Source organism: Protopterus annectens, chromosome 16.part0 (assembly GCF_019279795.1).
Source record: "Protopterus annectens isolate FY-2018-M chromosome 16.part0, PAN1.0, whole genome shotgun sequence".
NCBI classification, from domain to species: domain Eukaryota; kingdom Metazoa; phylum Chordata; order Ceratodontiformes; family Protopteridae; genus Protopterus; species Protopterus annectens.
This window is the reverse complement of record NC_056750.1, coordinates 602,677,053-602,690,938: the sequence shown is the minus strand read 5'-3', so window position 1 is coordinate 602,690,938 and position 13,886 is coordinate 602,677,053. Positions and strand designations below refer to the sequence as shown.

At 40.2% G+C, this 13,886-nt stretch overlaps 1 protein-coding gene across 1 annotated transcript in view; it reads right to left on the bottom strand.

The window, feature by feature from the left end:
* Positions 1–808: 808 nt before the first annotated feature.
* Positions 809–13,886, bottom strand: part of LOC122790488 (protein phosphatase 1 regulatory subunit 3E-like) — a 179,981-nt gene continuing 166,903 nt past the window's right edge. The window contains exon 2 of the mRNA XM_044058036.1: positions 809–1,525. Within this exon, the coding sequence (XP_043913971.1) occupies positions 1,073–1,525 (453 nt within the window). The 3' untranslated portion in view covers positions 809–1,072. The remainder of the gene's footprint in view (positions 1,526–13,886) is intronic.

Below are 13,886 nucleotides of genomic sequence, written 5' to 3'. Positions count from 1 at the left end.
AAAATTAATAAACCAGTTTGGTCTAAATTTTGTTGTCAATAATATGTTCATAACTGTACATACATAAGATTATTACTGCAAAAAATATTTGCCTCAGTCCTATAAAATGCATGATTTTTCCCTTAATCAATGAAACATTGCCAACACGAGTGTTCATTTTTGGCCTTTTAGCCTGATAGCCAAAGGAGCAAGTATCCTACTTACAACCACTTAACTAGCAAAGTGTCTTTCCTATTACTTAAAATATGCCCAAAATAATTTTACCAGAATTGTTACCAAAACCCAGCATCAATTTAATTAATTCTTCTCTACAGAGCACTGCACTATGATAGCACTCCACCCATTTATTAACTTAAAAACTCAGACTATCCTACTGGCTAGAAGGGTAGTCCTTTGCACATTAAGCTATCTTGTAAGGAACAGCCTATATGTTTCTGAGTGTTCCAGACCTCACATTACCTTTGCAATTGTGTTCAAGTCCTACCTAAATGTCTCTTAGCCAGGTATTCATGTACTGGCAACCAAACCCATCAGTGTTTTTCTTCTCTACTTTCCTTTTATCCTTATACCATTTACAATCTTAGATGGAATGCATTATTTTTGGGAATGCATCCTTTTTCTCCATCATGCTTGCAGGGTCTGTCTAACGCACACCAACATATATAACATTCCCTTACATGTACAATGCACCACAGCATGATTATTTTTGCATAACTATTTATCATTAATACTATCCACTCCAAGTACTGTGCATGCCACTGCTAAATAACATTTCCTGTGCAGTAATACAGTCTAGTACAGGCTGGGCCAAGAAATAGGTAGCTTAATGTATTACAATTAATTCAGTTATGGAACACAAACTAAATATTGAGTTACAGATTTCAAATTATGTGAGCCATGGTATTTAAATGTTCTCCTTCAAATGTTAGGTGAAATGCATTTCAGAAGTAGGTTTTTCAAAGGTTAGCCCTAAGATGTAAACACATGTTCAAATTCAAGACAGTTAAGTTAGCCTGGCTACAGAGAGAGAGTGTGTTGCAATCTGTGATAAAAAAACAGCCATGTTCTCTATTTAAATGAAATGAATCCAGCTGCTTTCTAGGTCCTTCAATGGAGACATCTTCAACTGCCGATGCTGGACTTTGTAGTTTAATCTAGCATTATTGTCCCAGAACTCTGCAAGGCCTACTCGGTATCGCACAGCAAACTGTAGAGTACTTCCAAGATGAAGGCAATGCGGTGGTGGCAAAGGCAGACGAAAACCAAAGCGGTCTGTGTAGCGATCCCCAGAGAGATACACAGCTCGAGCTTCAGAGTAGCTATTCCAATCATCAGTGCTGTAACGAATGGAAACTGCTTTCTCAAAAGCCAAGTTGAGAACCCTCACTGTCCCAGAGATGGCAAAAGTTTCAAGTTCAATAGATTCCAAGCAAACTTTTTGATTCCTTACTCGCTCCAAAAAGTCTGGTTTGGTGCCTGGATTACAGAACAATGGCTCCAAGTACCTGAAGTGATGGGGTTCATCCTAAGAAATACAAAACAGAAAGAAGAAAAATGTTACTTATAATTATCTTAACCGACATCTTCTGACACTAATGCAGTGATAAAGGATGCACAGATAATTTAATTGGAGCGGCATCTAGATGTTTACTACAGATCATGGAAGTATAACATTTACAGACTCTTACCAGATAGCCTGTTCCTCACTTCAGAAAACTGACGCATTATTATTATTGTACTTTTATTGTTCCCTCTACCTAGTTAAGTGTAAAAACTGGACATTTCATTTGTCATTTTTATTCCCTGAATTGGGGTTCCCCAGTTGCATTTTCAATAAGAAATCACTGCCCATCCAGTTTCTATTTGTGTGTTAGTGGTGATGCCTACTTTTTGTTTTTTGATTTTTTTTCTTCTGCAGTTCTGCAACAACTGAATTAATATATGTAAATTAGATGCAGGAAAATGAATATTCCTCCACAGGAGCATGCATAAGAGCTTCCTTGTGGGGGGGGGTTATGATATTTTCAATGAGATGAAAATTTAACCAGTTTGATTTGTCCAGCTGAAATGTCAGTTTGTCATATCAGTGAATAACAGGAGAATATATTTCATATGCATGCCACATAGCTGGGTGCAAAACTAAGCACTGTGTGTTCAAAACGATTGATGACAAGGGTCAGGAACCTGATAAGAGTTCTGTTTCTGCACAGTAAGGTGACTGAAGGATTCTTCTAAAGGTATACCATCTGGTAACTAGGTATTAACCTGCTTGCATATCCTTCAGCTACTTCATTTTCTTCCCACCTCTCAAATGTTTGCTCCTTTGGCTAATCGGCTAATTAAAAAGTAATGTCTACAGATTTGTGCTCTAGAACTTTCTCCCAAGGTTGTCTCCATAAAACGGAGGCTTTAGCCCAGTGGGATTTGTCTGGTGAACATTCAAATAAATAAAATCACTGAGCCAACAGACCTGCAATATTGGACACAGTTTAGTAGATGGCTGGGTGATGTGCCATGAACATATGTTCTTCTACATAATGTCAATGAAAGCACACACATACAAAGATGGGGGGCATGTGTAGCACAACATTTGTGCTAGTCCAGCATCAGATCCCAGAATTCAGGTGATCCCACTCCTCTGGCCACTAAATATTGGTAGGGAAGGCAGCTAAGTCAGAGCAAGGAATGTAGTCTGCCAGAGTGTGTGTGTGAAGGGGGAACTGGAAAAGATTACCTAGTATAACAAGGGGAAATTATTGTTGATTAAAGAGTACCCCAATAACTGGTGCCTAAGGAAGGAGGGATAAATTAAAATTTTGTAAAGTTAAATTAGGATCTTGAGGGGTAGACTTCCATTCACTTCTCGACCTTTTGGCTAGCATCCAGTCACTATACATACAAAATTAATTTTACTTCAGCAAATTTAATGATTTACTAATTATGGAATGCTTTAAGTTATATCTTACTGCTCCTTGATAAAACCATAGGTAACTTTCATCAAAGAAGCACAGCATCCTTTAAAATGTAGTAATAATGTGCATGTAGTGTCCTGCAGATGTAGAGAAGTAATACTACACATGCACAGAGTCCTGCAGATGTACAGAAATAATATTATACATACTCCAAGTCCTGCAGATGTTGAGTATCAGCATTGCACAAACACAGGGTCCTTTATGGTGTAGTAATAATGTGCATGCAAAGTCCTGAAGATGTAGAGAAGCAATACCATACATACACAGAACCCTGCAGATGTAGAGAAGTAATGCTATGCATGCACCAAGTCCTGCAGATATAGAGAAGTAATACTATACATGCACTGAGTCCTGCAGATGTAGAGTAGTACTATACAAGCACAGAGTCCTGCAGATATAGATAAGTAATACAATACATGCAGAGAGTCCTGCAGAGATAGAGAAGTAATACTATACATGCACAAAGTCCAGCAGATGTAGAGAAGTAATACCCTACATACACAGAGCCCTGCAGATGTAGAGAAGTAATGCTATACATGCACTAAGTCCTGCAGATGTAGAGAAGTAATACTATACATGCAGAGAGTCCTGTAGATATAGAGAAGTAACACTATACATGCACTGAGCCCAGCAGATGTAGAGAAGTAATACCATACATACACAGAGTCCTGCAGATACAGAGAAGTAATACTATACATACACTAAGTCCTGCAGATACAGAGAAGTAATACTATACATACACTAAGTCCTGCAGATACAGAGAAGTAATACTACACATGCACTGAGTCCTACAGATGTAGAGAAGTAATACTACACATACATATTCTCCTGTAGATGTTGAGTAGCAGTACTACCGAAGTACAAAGCCCTGCCTTAGTGGCTTTTTCATCTTAGGTGGAGTATTGTTTGGGCAAGGTATTAACTCAAGTTCAATTCCCTGATGTTAAACTCAATGGTTGTTATTCCCTATATGGGATGACTGGCATTCTGGTTTCAAATTCACTTTTTATGAGATTTCATGGATGTGCAACTGTGGAGTTTGTATGCAAGATCAAAGTGGGAGGGAGAAGCAGACCACATGGGTGGTTGGGGGGGGGGTGTTGTTCCTGTGCAAAAAAGGCTTTCCATTTTCTTCTTTGTCAAGCTGAAGCTTTGAACACTGTGTTTTGATTGTTTGGTTGGAGCTTCATGGAACGTAATCTCTAGGAAACGTACTGGAGGCACAGTAAGCGTAATCCATGAACATATCACACTTTCAGTCATCTGCATTTTGTACATTATGCAGCAAATGTCATCATCATCAATTTTTATTTACATATGTACATCTAGGTGCAAAGCCACTAACATTTTCTTAAGCACAAAACTGTATAAAATGTAAAAAAAAAAAAAATACACGTAAAATATGAACAGATAACAGACAAGACCATGTGGGGAGATTTTAGCAGTGAGATCTGTTTATGCACTCAGTGCAACCTTAGTTTCTCACCCATTTTTACTTCTTTTTGTTCCACCATGCCTCAAAGCACTCCTTTATTTCTGGATCTCTGGGGCAACTCCTTTGACGACTAGCTACCACTTTAATGATGACAACGCATTCTGACTTGCTTAAGAGCATGTAAAGATATCAAAAGAAAATAAAACTTTCGGCTCTGAAGATGGCCCATAATGTTGTAGCCATCTCTTCTGCAGGTGTCATTCTGTAACCGTGTCCCATCCTTTTATTTTATTTATGGTATGTATTTAACCAGGTAAACCCACTAGATATGTACTTCTCTTCAGAGGTTCCGCTGGAGCAATGTTTGGTTAAATTACTCCCTCTGAGTCATATAGCAGCAAATATAATCTAAGAGAATTAAAATGAGGGCTGCAGAATAAAGACCATTACTAGAGACTCATAGCCATAATTCACTGCACTTAAATATTTTCCCTAAGCATCTTCGAGCCACTCTGCAGTTCTACGCTCTAACACTGCTTCCAGAAATATTCTCTAGGTCCTTAATGCCCTCCATCTCTTTAATAGTGCTCCTTTAATTCAGTAATAAATTGTCTCGCTTCCAGCAGCAAGTTGCAGCTAGGTAGGAAACATCATAATACAGCGGGGTGTGTGGCAAGTATGAGCCCATTCAAGTACTCCCAAAAACATGCATTATAATGCAGTAAGAAGGAGCTCCGACCTGGTCAGCTTTCCTCTAGCACTTACAACTGTACAACAAGGAGCACTTCAACTAGTACAAACTAATGTGGCTTGGGTAATGGAAGAGCAGGTGAGATGAGAGAGAAACCAGAGTTTGAAAGAGATGTTGGTGAGGTACTCTAAGTAGGGCTTAATGGTTTCATTAATGGAACTCTGCAGAAGAGACCATGAGAAAAATCTGGGAGCTGAAATTTGACATTTTTTTGCTGGAGAATGTCTGACTGAGATAATATCCCATTTTCAGCAGAGGCCTGGGGAGAAAAGCTCCATACTGACACAATATGGTTACAATTAAATAAAATTATTACACAACCTAATACAGAACAACAACATATTAACCAAGTAAAATTTGAACTTCAGTTCATACAGTGCAAATCTATACATATATAGTGCAAATATTTGAACAGAGATAAGTTGAAAAAGAACATTGTCAATAGTTAAAAAGTATTCACAAGTTGCAATTCATAGAGATGACATTAAACACAAAGAGTACACTCTTTGGAACACAGATTACTAGATAATATAGCCCAGGACAAATTACTTTTCCTTTATCTAGTTAGCAGACTGACCATGTTTGGAGAAAAGGAATTAATAAGAAGCATGCTGAGAGTGGAAGGAGGGACTAGTTCGACCTGGGGTAGTGCAGAAGCAGAACCAAGTCATATTTAGGTAGTCATTTAGAAGTAGTTTGAAGATGGAGAAGGTACAGGGAGACTGAATTTTAAAGGGATAGAATACTATTTCTTAGTGACAGAGTATGGGTAGGTGTGTTGGCCAGAGGATTTGTGGCGTTTATATATGCTGAAAAGATGTTGTCATCTTGGAGGTTAGGAAGCTACAATAGCCAAGGGAGTGGAGTAGCCTGTTTTGAAGAAAGGATGAAAGAAGAGTGGAGCACAACATGATATTGGTTTGGGGGCAGTAGGTGATGACAGAGCTGTACAAGCAATGAGGCTTGGGCAGATATAGCTATGGTCAGAAGGTTTCTGGGAGACAGAAGCTATTGGATGAAGAGTGGAAAGGGACAAAGAGCAGAAGAGGCAAAAGCAAGAAGAAGGTAAAGGGAACTTTTAAGGATGGCAAAGGAAATAAAATCAGGAGGGAGGCGAGAATACTTTCAGGTATGAGAAAGCATGCAGGTAGTGTTGGACAGCAGAAGAATACACTCCAGAAGATGAATGTGATGAGTAACTTAAAGATGGGATTGAATTAAGTAAGGAAGGTTACAGCAGGGAAGTCAAAGGAGAATGAGAAGATATTTACAACAGTAAATAGGAGAAGCACAGAATAGGAGGAGGATAGGAGTAAGAGTCTAGGAAGGTTAGTGCGGATGGTCTAAGGAAAAAAGGGACAAGAAAGGACCGCAACAAGACAGGGGAGAAGTAGTGGCAACTGGATGAACTCCAGTGCCATTAATTGGAAGACAAGATGGAATAGAACGGCCCTATACCTACGAATACAGTACTAAGACGGACACTAGAGAAGAGGTGACTAAGATGATAACAAAGGGGAGAGGCATCCACGTGATTATGCATGTAGGTAGCAATGACCTGTCAGGTGGCACAGTTGACTTACCTCTCAACTGTCCAATTTTTGCCTTAAATTTTTGGTCTGTTCCCCATACAATTTGCAGTTTTCTAGCAAATCACTGACTACTTAAGTCATTAAATAATGACAGGCATTTGATTTTCAGACTTCATATCCTTCAAAAAATACATTCAAAACACATCCTATTATTACAGCAATTTTTTACTTTTATAAGAGCAGCATTTAAAATCTGCCTCTACTTTTGGACTTTTGCCCCCCATTATATTAGGCTTTGTCCAGATTTCTTGCCTTGAGGTTGAAAGGTATGAGTCAGCTAATGAAGTAGCAAAAAAGTAAAGGAGTATCATGCAGGTGCAGAGAGCTGAGATGTATGGTTCCACGTTCTGAAATGGTACATATTCCATCACCAGCAGTGAGAAAGGTGACAAAGTGCTGGCTGAGAGAGTAGAACATGGTGCACAAATTCAGGTTTGAGAGAGACTGGAAAGAAGCTTGGCAAAAACCATCATACATAGGGCTGTAACCACCTAAACCCAGCATGGACTGCCTTATTTTAATGCTAGACTTGAAAGGGAGATATACAAAGTATTGCACCTTTAAAGGAAGGTGGTGTGGGACAGTACATACTGAAGTCTGAAGCACACAGTGGGAGCACAACAGGATAAGGAAATGAGAAAGCATATAATATGGAAAAACAGACTGGAAAAGGTAAGCAAAAAAGAGTTTTGGTCATTATAATAAATGGATATCAGGTGCACACAAAGAACAGAGTAGGAAGACAAGGAAAGGTGTGTCAGTATGCTTAATGGAAAGGATCAAAAGAGAGAGGAATAATTCCGAACCAGAAGTATGGGCCAGCCAAGACAAATGTAGTGGCAGTCTGAGGAAAATGAGGATGTGTGGAGTTCTGGACATCGAGACATGGAGAGCATTGAGGACCTGTTGCCTAGTGATAGTGGGGGGATATATTTGATGGTGTTTCCTGTATGGAGGCTGGAGGGAGAGAGGGGCAAAGTCAGAGCTGAATTTTCTGACTTATTTTTGTTGGGGTATAAGGACAGACTCGACCTAACTAAACAATTTACAATTAATTTACTTAATATTACTATCAAGCAAAATGGTAACTAGAGGATGGAAAATGATTAAAACACCTTGTATATTGATTTTGAGAGGGTTACTGTCACATTTGGCAGAGCAAAAGGACTCCATAGGTTCATAGGTAGGTACTAGGCTATCTGCCCGAGGGCATTTATAAGCCTAGCCAGAGTGTGTAGGCTTTCGCCACCCCATTGATTAATTAACTGAGCCTCTGTCAAGCAGAGCCAATTATGTGATCCCAGGGGTGTATTTTCTGTTAAAAACCAAATAAATCACTGAGAGCAACCAAATGGAGAATGAGCCGAAGTGAAAGTTTATTCAAACCAAAAATCCAGAAATACGTGCTGTGATACGTGCACTGACATCCTTTTGGTTATTGGTTTATTTTCTGTTACCCATCCACTCGTCAAGGTTTCTCTTGAAGAGTGTTAGTGTGGGGCTCTGCCTAATGTAAATAGGAATTAAGCTCCAAAGCATGGGGACTCTCTGTGACAGGAATCTACCCCTCCAGCATGTTCTATTTATTGTTGTGGTGAGGTTTAGCTCACTAGAGTGTGTGGCTTGCAGTGACTTGGATTTCTTTAGGTGGAGCATGTCCATCAATTCTGAGTTGGACATGGCTTTGTAAGTCAGGCAGAGATCACCTCTGAGTACAGCCGGAGTTTTTTCAGTCGGTCTGCATAGGACATATGTTTGAGGTCAGTAATCCTCTTGGTGAGGTACGTTTGTGGTCTTTCCAGCTGTTGGAAGTGTCTTGTGAGGTACATCCCAAACGGGGCATTGTACTCTATGATGGGTCTGATGAGTGACGAGTAGAGGGGCACTATAACCTCTTTATTTCTAGATGCAAACCCTTTAGTAATTAGATGGGCCACATAGAAGGATTTCCTAACTACTTTGGCAATATGATTGTCAAAGGAGAGACTACTATCTACCTGGGTCCCACATATCTTATTACCTCTTTTGTATTAAGGGGGCTGCCACCTATGTGGTAATTCATGGGTGTTTTGTTTTTCCCAAATGGGATGACTATGCATTTTTTGGTATTTAGCTTGAGGCCATGACTTTGACACCAGGTGTCCGTCTCAGTAAGGCCTTTTTGGAGGATGTCTGTGTCAGCTGGAGAGTCAATTATGGCTCCTAGCTTGCAGTCATCGGCGAACTTGGTTAGCCATAGTCTTCCTGTGTTTGCCTGTACTTCTGAGAAGTATATGCCAAACAGTAGGGGTCCCAGGACCGAGCCTTGTGGGACACCACTTGTGACTGATTTAGAGTCAGACCTGGACCCTGCTATTCTTACCGTGTGAGTTCTGTCTGTAAGCCAGATGGAAACCCATCTTGTGACGTAGGGGATTTATGTTCAGGCTGGGGAGTTTTTCTATAATACCTGAGTGAGGAATGGTGCAAAACACCTTGGCGAGGTGAAGTTAAGCTGTGTAAACCACCTTTCCCTCATCTATGGCCTTGGTGACTGTCTCAAAGAAGTCAACCAGGTTTAGTAGGCATGATCTGCCCTTAACAAAGCTGAACTGGGTCAGGTCAAGTGTATGGAGGTTCCCAATGTCTTTGTTAATGAGTTCCATGATGATGTGCTCCATAGCCTTGCAGACCAGGCTAGTCAGGTTTATGGGGCGATAGTTACCAGGGTCAGTTGTGGCCCCTCCTTTGTGGAGCAGAATAACTGTTGCTGTACACCATTCTATGGGCACGTAGCCTGTGGAGAGGCTGAGGTTGAACAGCGTGTTTAGGTGGGGGGGTTAGTTCGTTCTGTAGTTTGTGCAAGACACATCCTGGGACACCATTTGGCCCCATTGACTCTGTGTGTTTTTGGCTTTTGAAAGGGCTGTTTTCACCTGTGATTTCCGGGACACTACACTTTTCCGGTATTGTTGTGGGCTCTTTTGGAGGTGAGAGGGGGGTGAGGTTTGCAATGAATCTATCTGCCAGGATGTTGGCAATATCAGTAGGTTCAGTATATTTTGTGCTATTTTGCACTAGCTAAGAGCATATCTGTGAGTTGCCACTTAGATTCTTGACATAGCTAAAAAAGACTTTGTGGTTATCTTTCGAATCCTTGGATATTTTTCTTTTGAAGTTAGCCTTGGAAGATTTTATGAGGGACCTTAGTTTCTTACTGATACTGATCAGGGATGTCTTTCCTTCTTGGGATTTGCTTTTTTTCCTGAACTAGTTTCCTCCTTTTATTGTATAACCTGTTTATGGCAGGGGTCCACCAGACTGGTTTCCTTCCCTTAGGGGAGCAAGTCTTGGTTTTGCTAGGGATGGCACGATCCATGCATCCTTGTAGGTGCTCATAGAGTGCATTTGTAAAGGATTCTACATCTTGTGCAGCGTTATCCTTTACCGTGGGGGCTGTGAAACTTACCACCTCTGTCTTAAGTAAGGCGAAGGTGGTTTCCTCCACACTAGGAAAGAGTAGTAGAGATTCCTGAACAAATGATAGCTATTATTTCAGATATCTAGCCCGCACTGGGTGATACCCCAATACAGAACAAGCATTTAGGACATGCACAAAGCCAGAGATTTAGTATCCAGAGGCACACACTCCCTGTGGCATGAAATTTGCATCAGAACTGTGGGAGTCACCATTACGGTGTAGGGTGTTCTACCAGGGGATAGATAAGTTATGTAAATTAGCAAACTGTCCCACTCCCTACCACTCATATCTGTCTCCACCCCCCCCCAAACTGGGAAAGAAATGGACTGATAGGGTTACTCAGGTAGAAATAAATGGGCCATAGGGCTCTTGCCTAGCTGGAGGACAGAATAAATAGGCCAACTGGGTGCAGGTTGAGGGTCCATCAGGTAAGGTCCTCCAGAGAGGGGAAAAATGTGCTCTGAAATTACCGAATTGTCAATTCATCAAGTTCATTTGGGTGGTAAATATGAATGAATGGTAAAAGTTTAGTGTCGTGAAACTGCAACAATGGAAAGCATAAAAGAGGAAGTGAGACCATATATCGACATAAGGAAGTGTAAAAAGGGGAGGCAAACAACCTAACTGATAATACATAAAGCAGATCATCAATGAAAAGAAGACCTACAAAAGGAAGAGAAATGTATGTTCTGAGGGATGGAGGCCAGATGAAAAAAATACTATGGAAAAGCTACAAAAAAGACGACAAAGCTCAGTCATTAGGCTTGAATAGCCATACAGCCATAGAGGATGAGGTGTGTGTGTGTGTGTGTGTGTGTGTGTGTGTGTGTGTGTGGTTGGGAGGAGTGAAAGAAGGATAAAAGAAAATTTTTAGAAATATTATGGAGCATACGAAGAACTGGCAAGAAACTACTGGAAGGTAATAAAGGGAAGTTGTAGACCATGTGTAATAACTGAATAAACTCTGTACCATCAGTCACTTTTATGTAACTGGAATGGCGGTTCAAAACTGCAGGTTGGCAATGGTGGTATCCATGCATAGAAGTGGATCAAGAGAAGACACATCCAACTACAGGCCTATTAATGTGGTATTCATTGGTAGTTACTAGGCATGTGATCAAGGAGACAATTAAGGAGCCTAGCCCAAATTCTCAATTGCCCCAAAGCACTGTTTTGTTAAGTGATATCCTCAAGGTCACACAGTAGTCAAGTGAAGGCTAACAGACTCACATCCTGTACCAGAGAAAATAGCATTTTAGCTTATAGCTTTAATATTATTAAAAAACTCCCAGAAATATGTGGAAGGAGGTCCAGTCAGTTGTCTCACATGCATTCTGGTAGATACATTTTAAAAAGGCAGCCATAAGGGTAACTCAAATTCCATAGAAGCTTAAAGAAAAAAAGTTCTGTGGCAGGCTGGTTCATGAATGCTATTTCTTTGGCCAGTGCTTGATGGCCTGGCTACAAAGAATTGTCAACTGAACCTGATCCATGTTTATAACTAGCCACCACTAAATTATAAAGAGGAACCACACAAAAATAAGCATGACCTCACAGGGCTTTGATAGGATAATTAAAAAGTAATTGGATCTAAAATGGTTTATTCTTCATTTAGAAACAGATGGTGGTCACTAGTAGTGTGGTAAGTGTCAACAGAAAAAGTCAACATGTAGTGGAAGGCTCAGGACTGGTACTAATCCTGTTTAGCGTACTTTTGTCACATATATTGAACTCTTACCCAACATAAATATGTTAGAACAAATTATAAAAATCCCAGAGTCACCAAACTCAATTCCCTGAACTGCAAGTCAAGAAATGTCCGAGTCAGTAAGCAGCACTACACTGTATCATAAATTCTTAAAAATGGCCATATGCTGAACTTAGTAATAATTAAAAAGCATATTGAGAGATACTATCCCCTTACTTACTAGTTATTATGAACATTGCAACGCTGGAACCTTGACAAATGTGTAATATGATGCAGTATCACTAACAGCCAGTATTCAGCAACTTGCAGTTTGAAGTAGGGAAGCAAACAACTTGAAGCTTGCAGCTATTTACTGTGAAGAGTAATAGGACGCGTTAATAGGGACATGCTCCAAGGATGCCTTGGTCAGTTTTCATTATGGGCAAAACATGCAGCTGTGATTATTGTAAAACAGTGCAAAGTTATGCATCTTACAGGGAAACATCCACAGAAAAGATGCATTTCTGAGAAATGACTAAGCAGGACGGACAGGAATAAGGTAAAGGATTTAGGAATAGTAGTCACCTCAAAGCTGAATCATACTCTACACATTGAGGTGATAGTGACAAATGCCAATTACATAGGGTATATAGTGTGAAGAGTTAGTCCTACACAGCCTGCAGTCATCCTTTCATTGTACAGGACACCAGTAAGGCCATAACTAAAGTACTGTGTACAGTTCTGAAAGCCACACATCAGAATGAAAATTAACCTTGTAAAAAAGCATGTAATGTACTGTTACCACGGAGTGAGAGGAATGGAAATGCCAGGCTAGGAAGACAGAAGTAGAATGCTGGAGGCTGCGTCTGCATAATGTACATAACAAAAGAAAGAATATGATTTCAGTACACTGCCCTGCTTTGGAGCAGTGGAGAAGGGGGGGGGATGAAGAGGACATGGGTTACTGGGTCAGCTGAAAATAAGCTGATTCAAGACGAACTCGAAGGAATACTGCTTCCCAGACATGTTAGGAATTGTAAGAAATATCTTATTGAGAAAGTAGTACAGATTAAATCATCAAACAGCGTTTGGATCTGTTTTATGCTTTATACACAGTATGGAAATAATGCAGCAAGTATAGAAGAGGGGCAGCTGCACAGGGATGCAATGCTTGGACAGATTTCAGACAAAGGGTCTTATCTTCTTCCTAAAGCAGCTTTGTATGTTCATGTGATGGAACCGTGTATATTAACAAAACATTCTAGTGCTGTACAACTGTGCTGCTGTTACTGTGGATGTAGTACAGAATACATATAAAATGCGTAGCTGTAAACATATAACTAAATTCAAACACAGAAGCCAAGGGAGCAACCTCACAAGATTCAAGACGATATACAAGTAAAACAGTCCAAAACTACCAAGCAACTAATTTGTTCTAAACATGGGAAAACAAATTTAAATCATAGTTATTCCTAAAGGGAAAAATGCAACACTATCAAGAAATTAAAATTTCTGCAAGCTCTGTGACACACAGCTGAAACCCTAACCACAACCTAGTCGAGCTGGATTCTGGTAGAGGCCAAAGTAATGGGGAAGCAAGCCAGATAGGGCAGTGAAGATGTACTGCTAGCACAACTCTCAGAAAAGGGAGGTTGAGGGGCATATTCCCTGATAATGAATCTCTGGTAGAAATCAGGAACCATTTGCTCAAGAAGTGGGGTTGGGTTACCTAAGGAACTACGTCATTCATGGAAGTCAGTAACAATCCCATACTGTGCACAATATATCCCACTTCCTCAGCACTTATGGCATGTAGACATATCAGGGTACAGAGAAAGAAAAAATTCCATCATGGATGATGGTGCAGTTTTATCCAGTGGCACGTGGATAGTCAACAGTCGCTAAAAAATACAGAATGATAAAGGCAATAACTTTGTTCTCAGTGATAGTCCATTCTAATAAGGTACATCAGGAGTCAATGTACTGTGT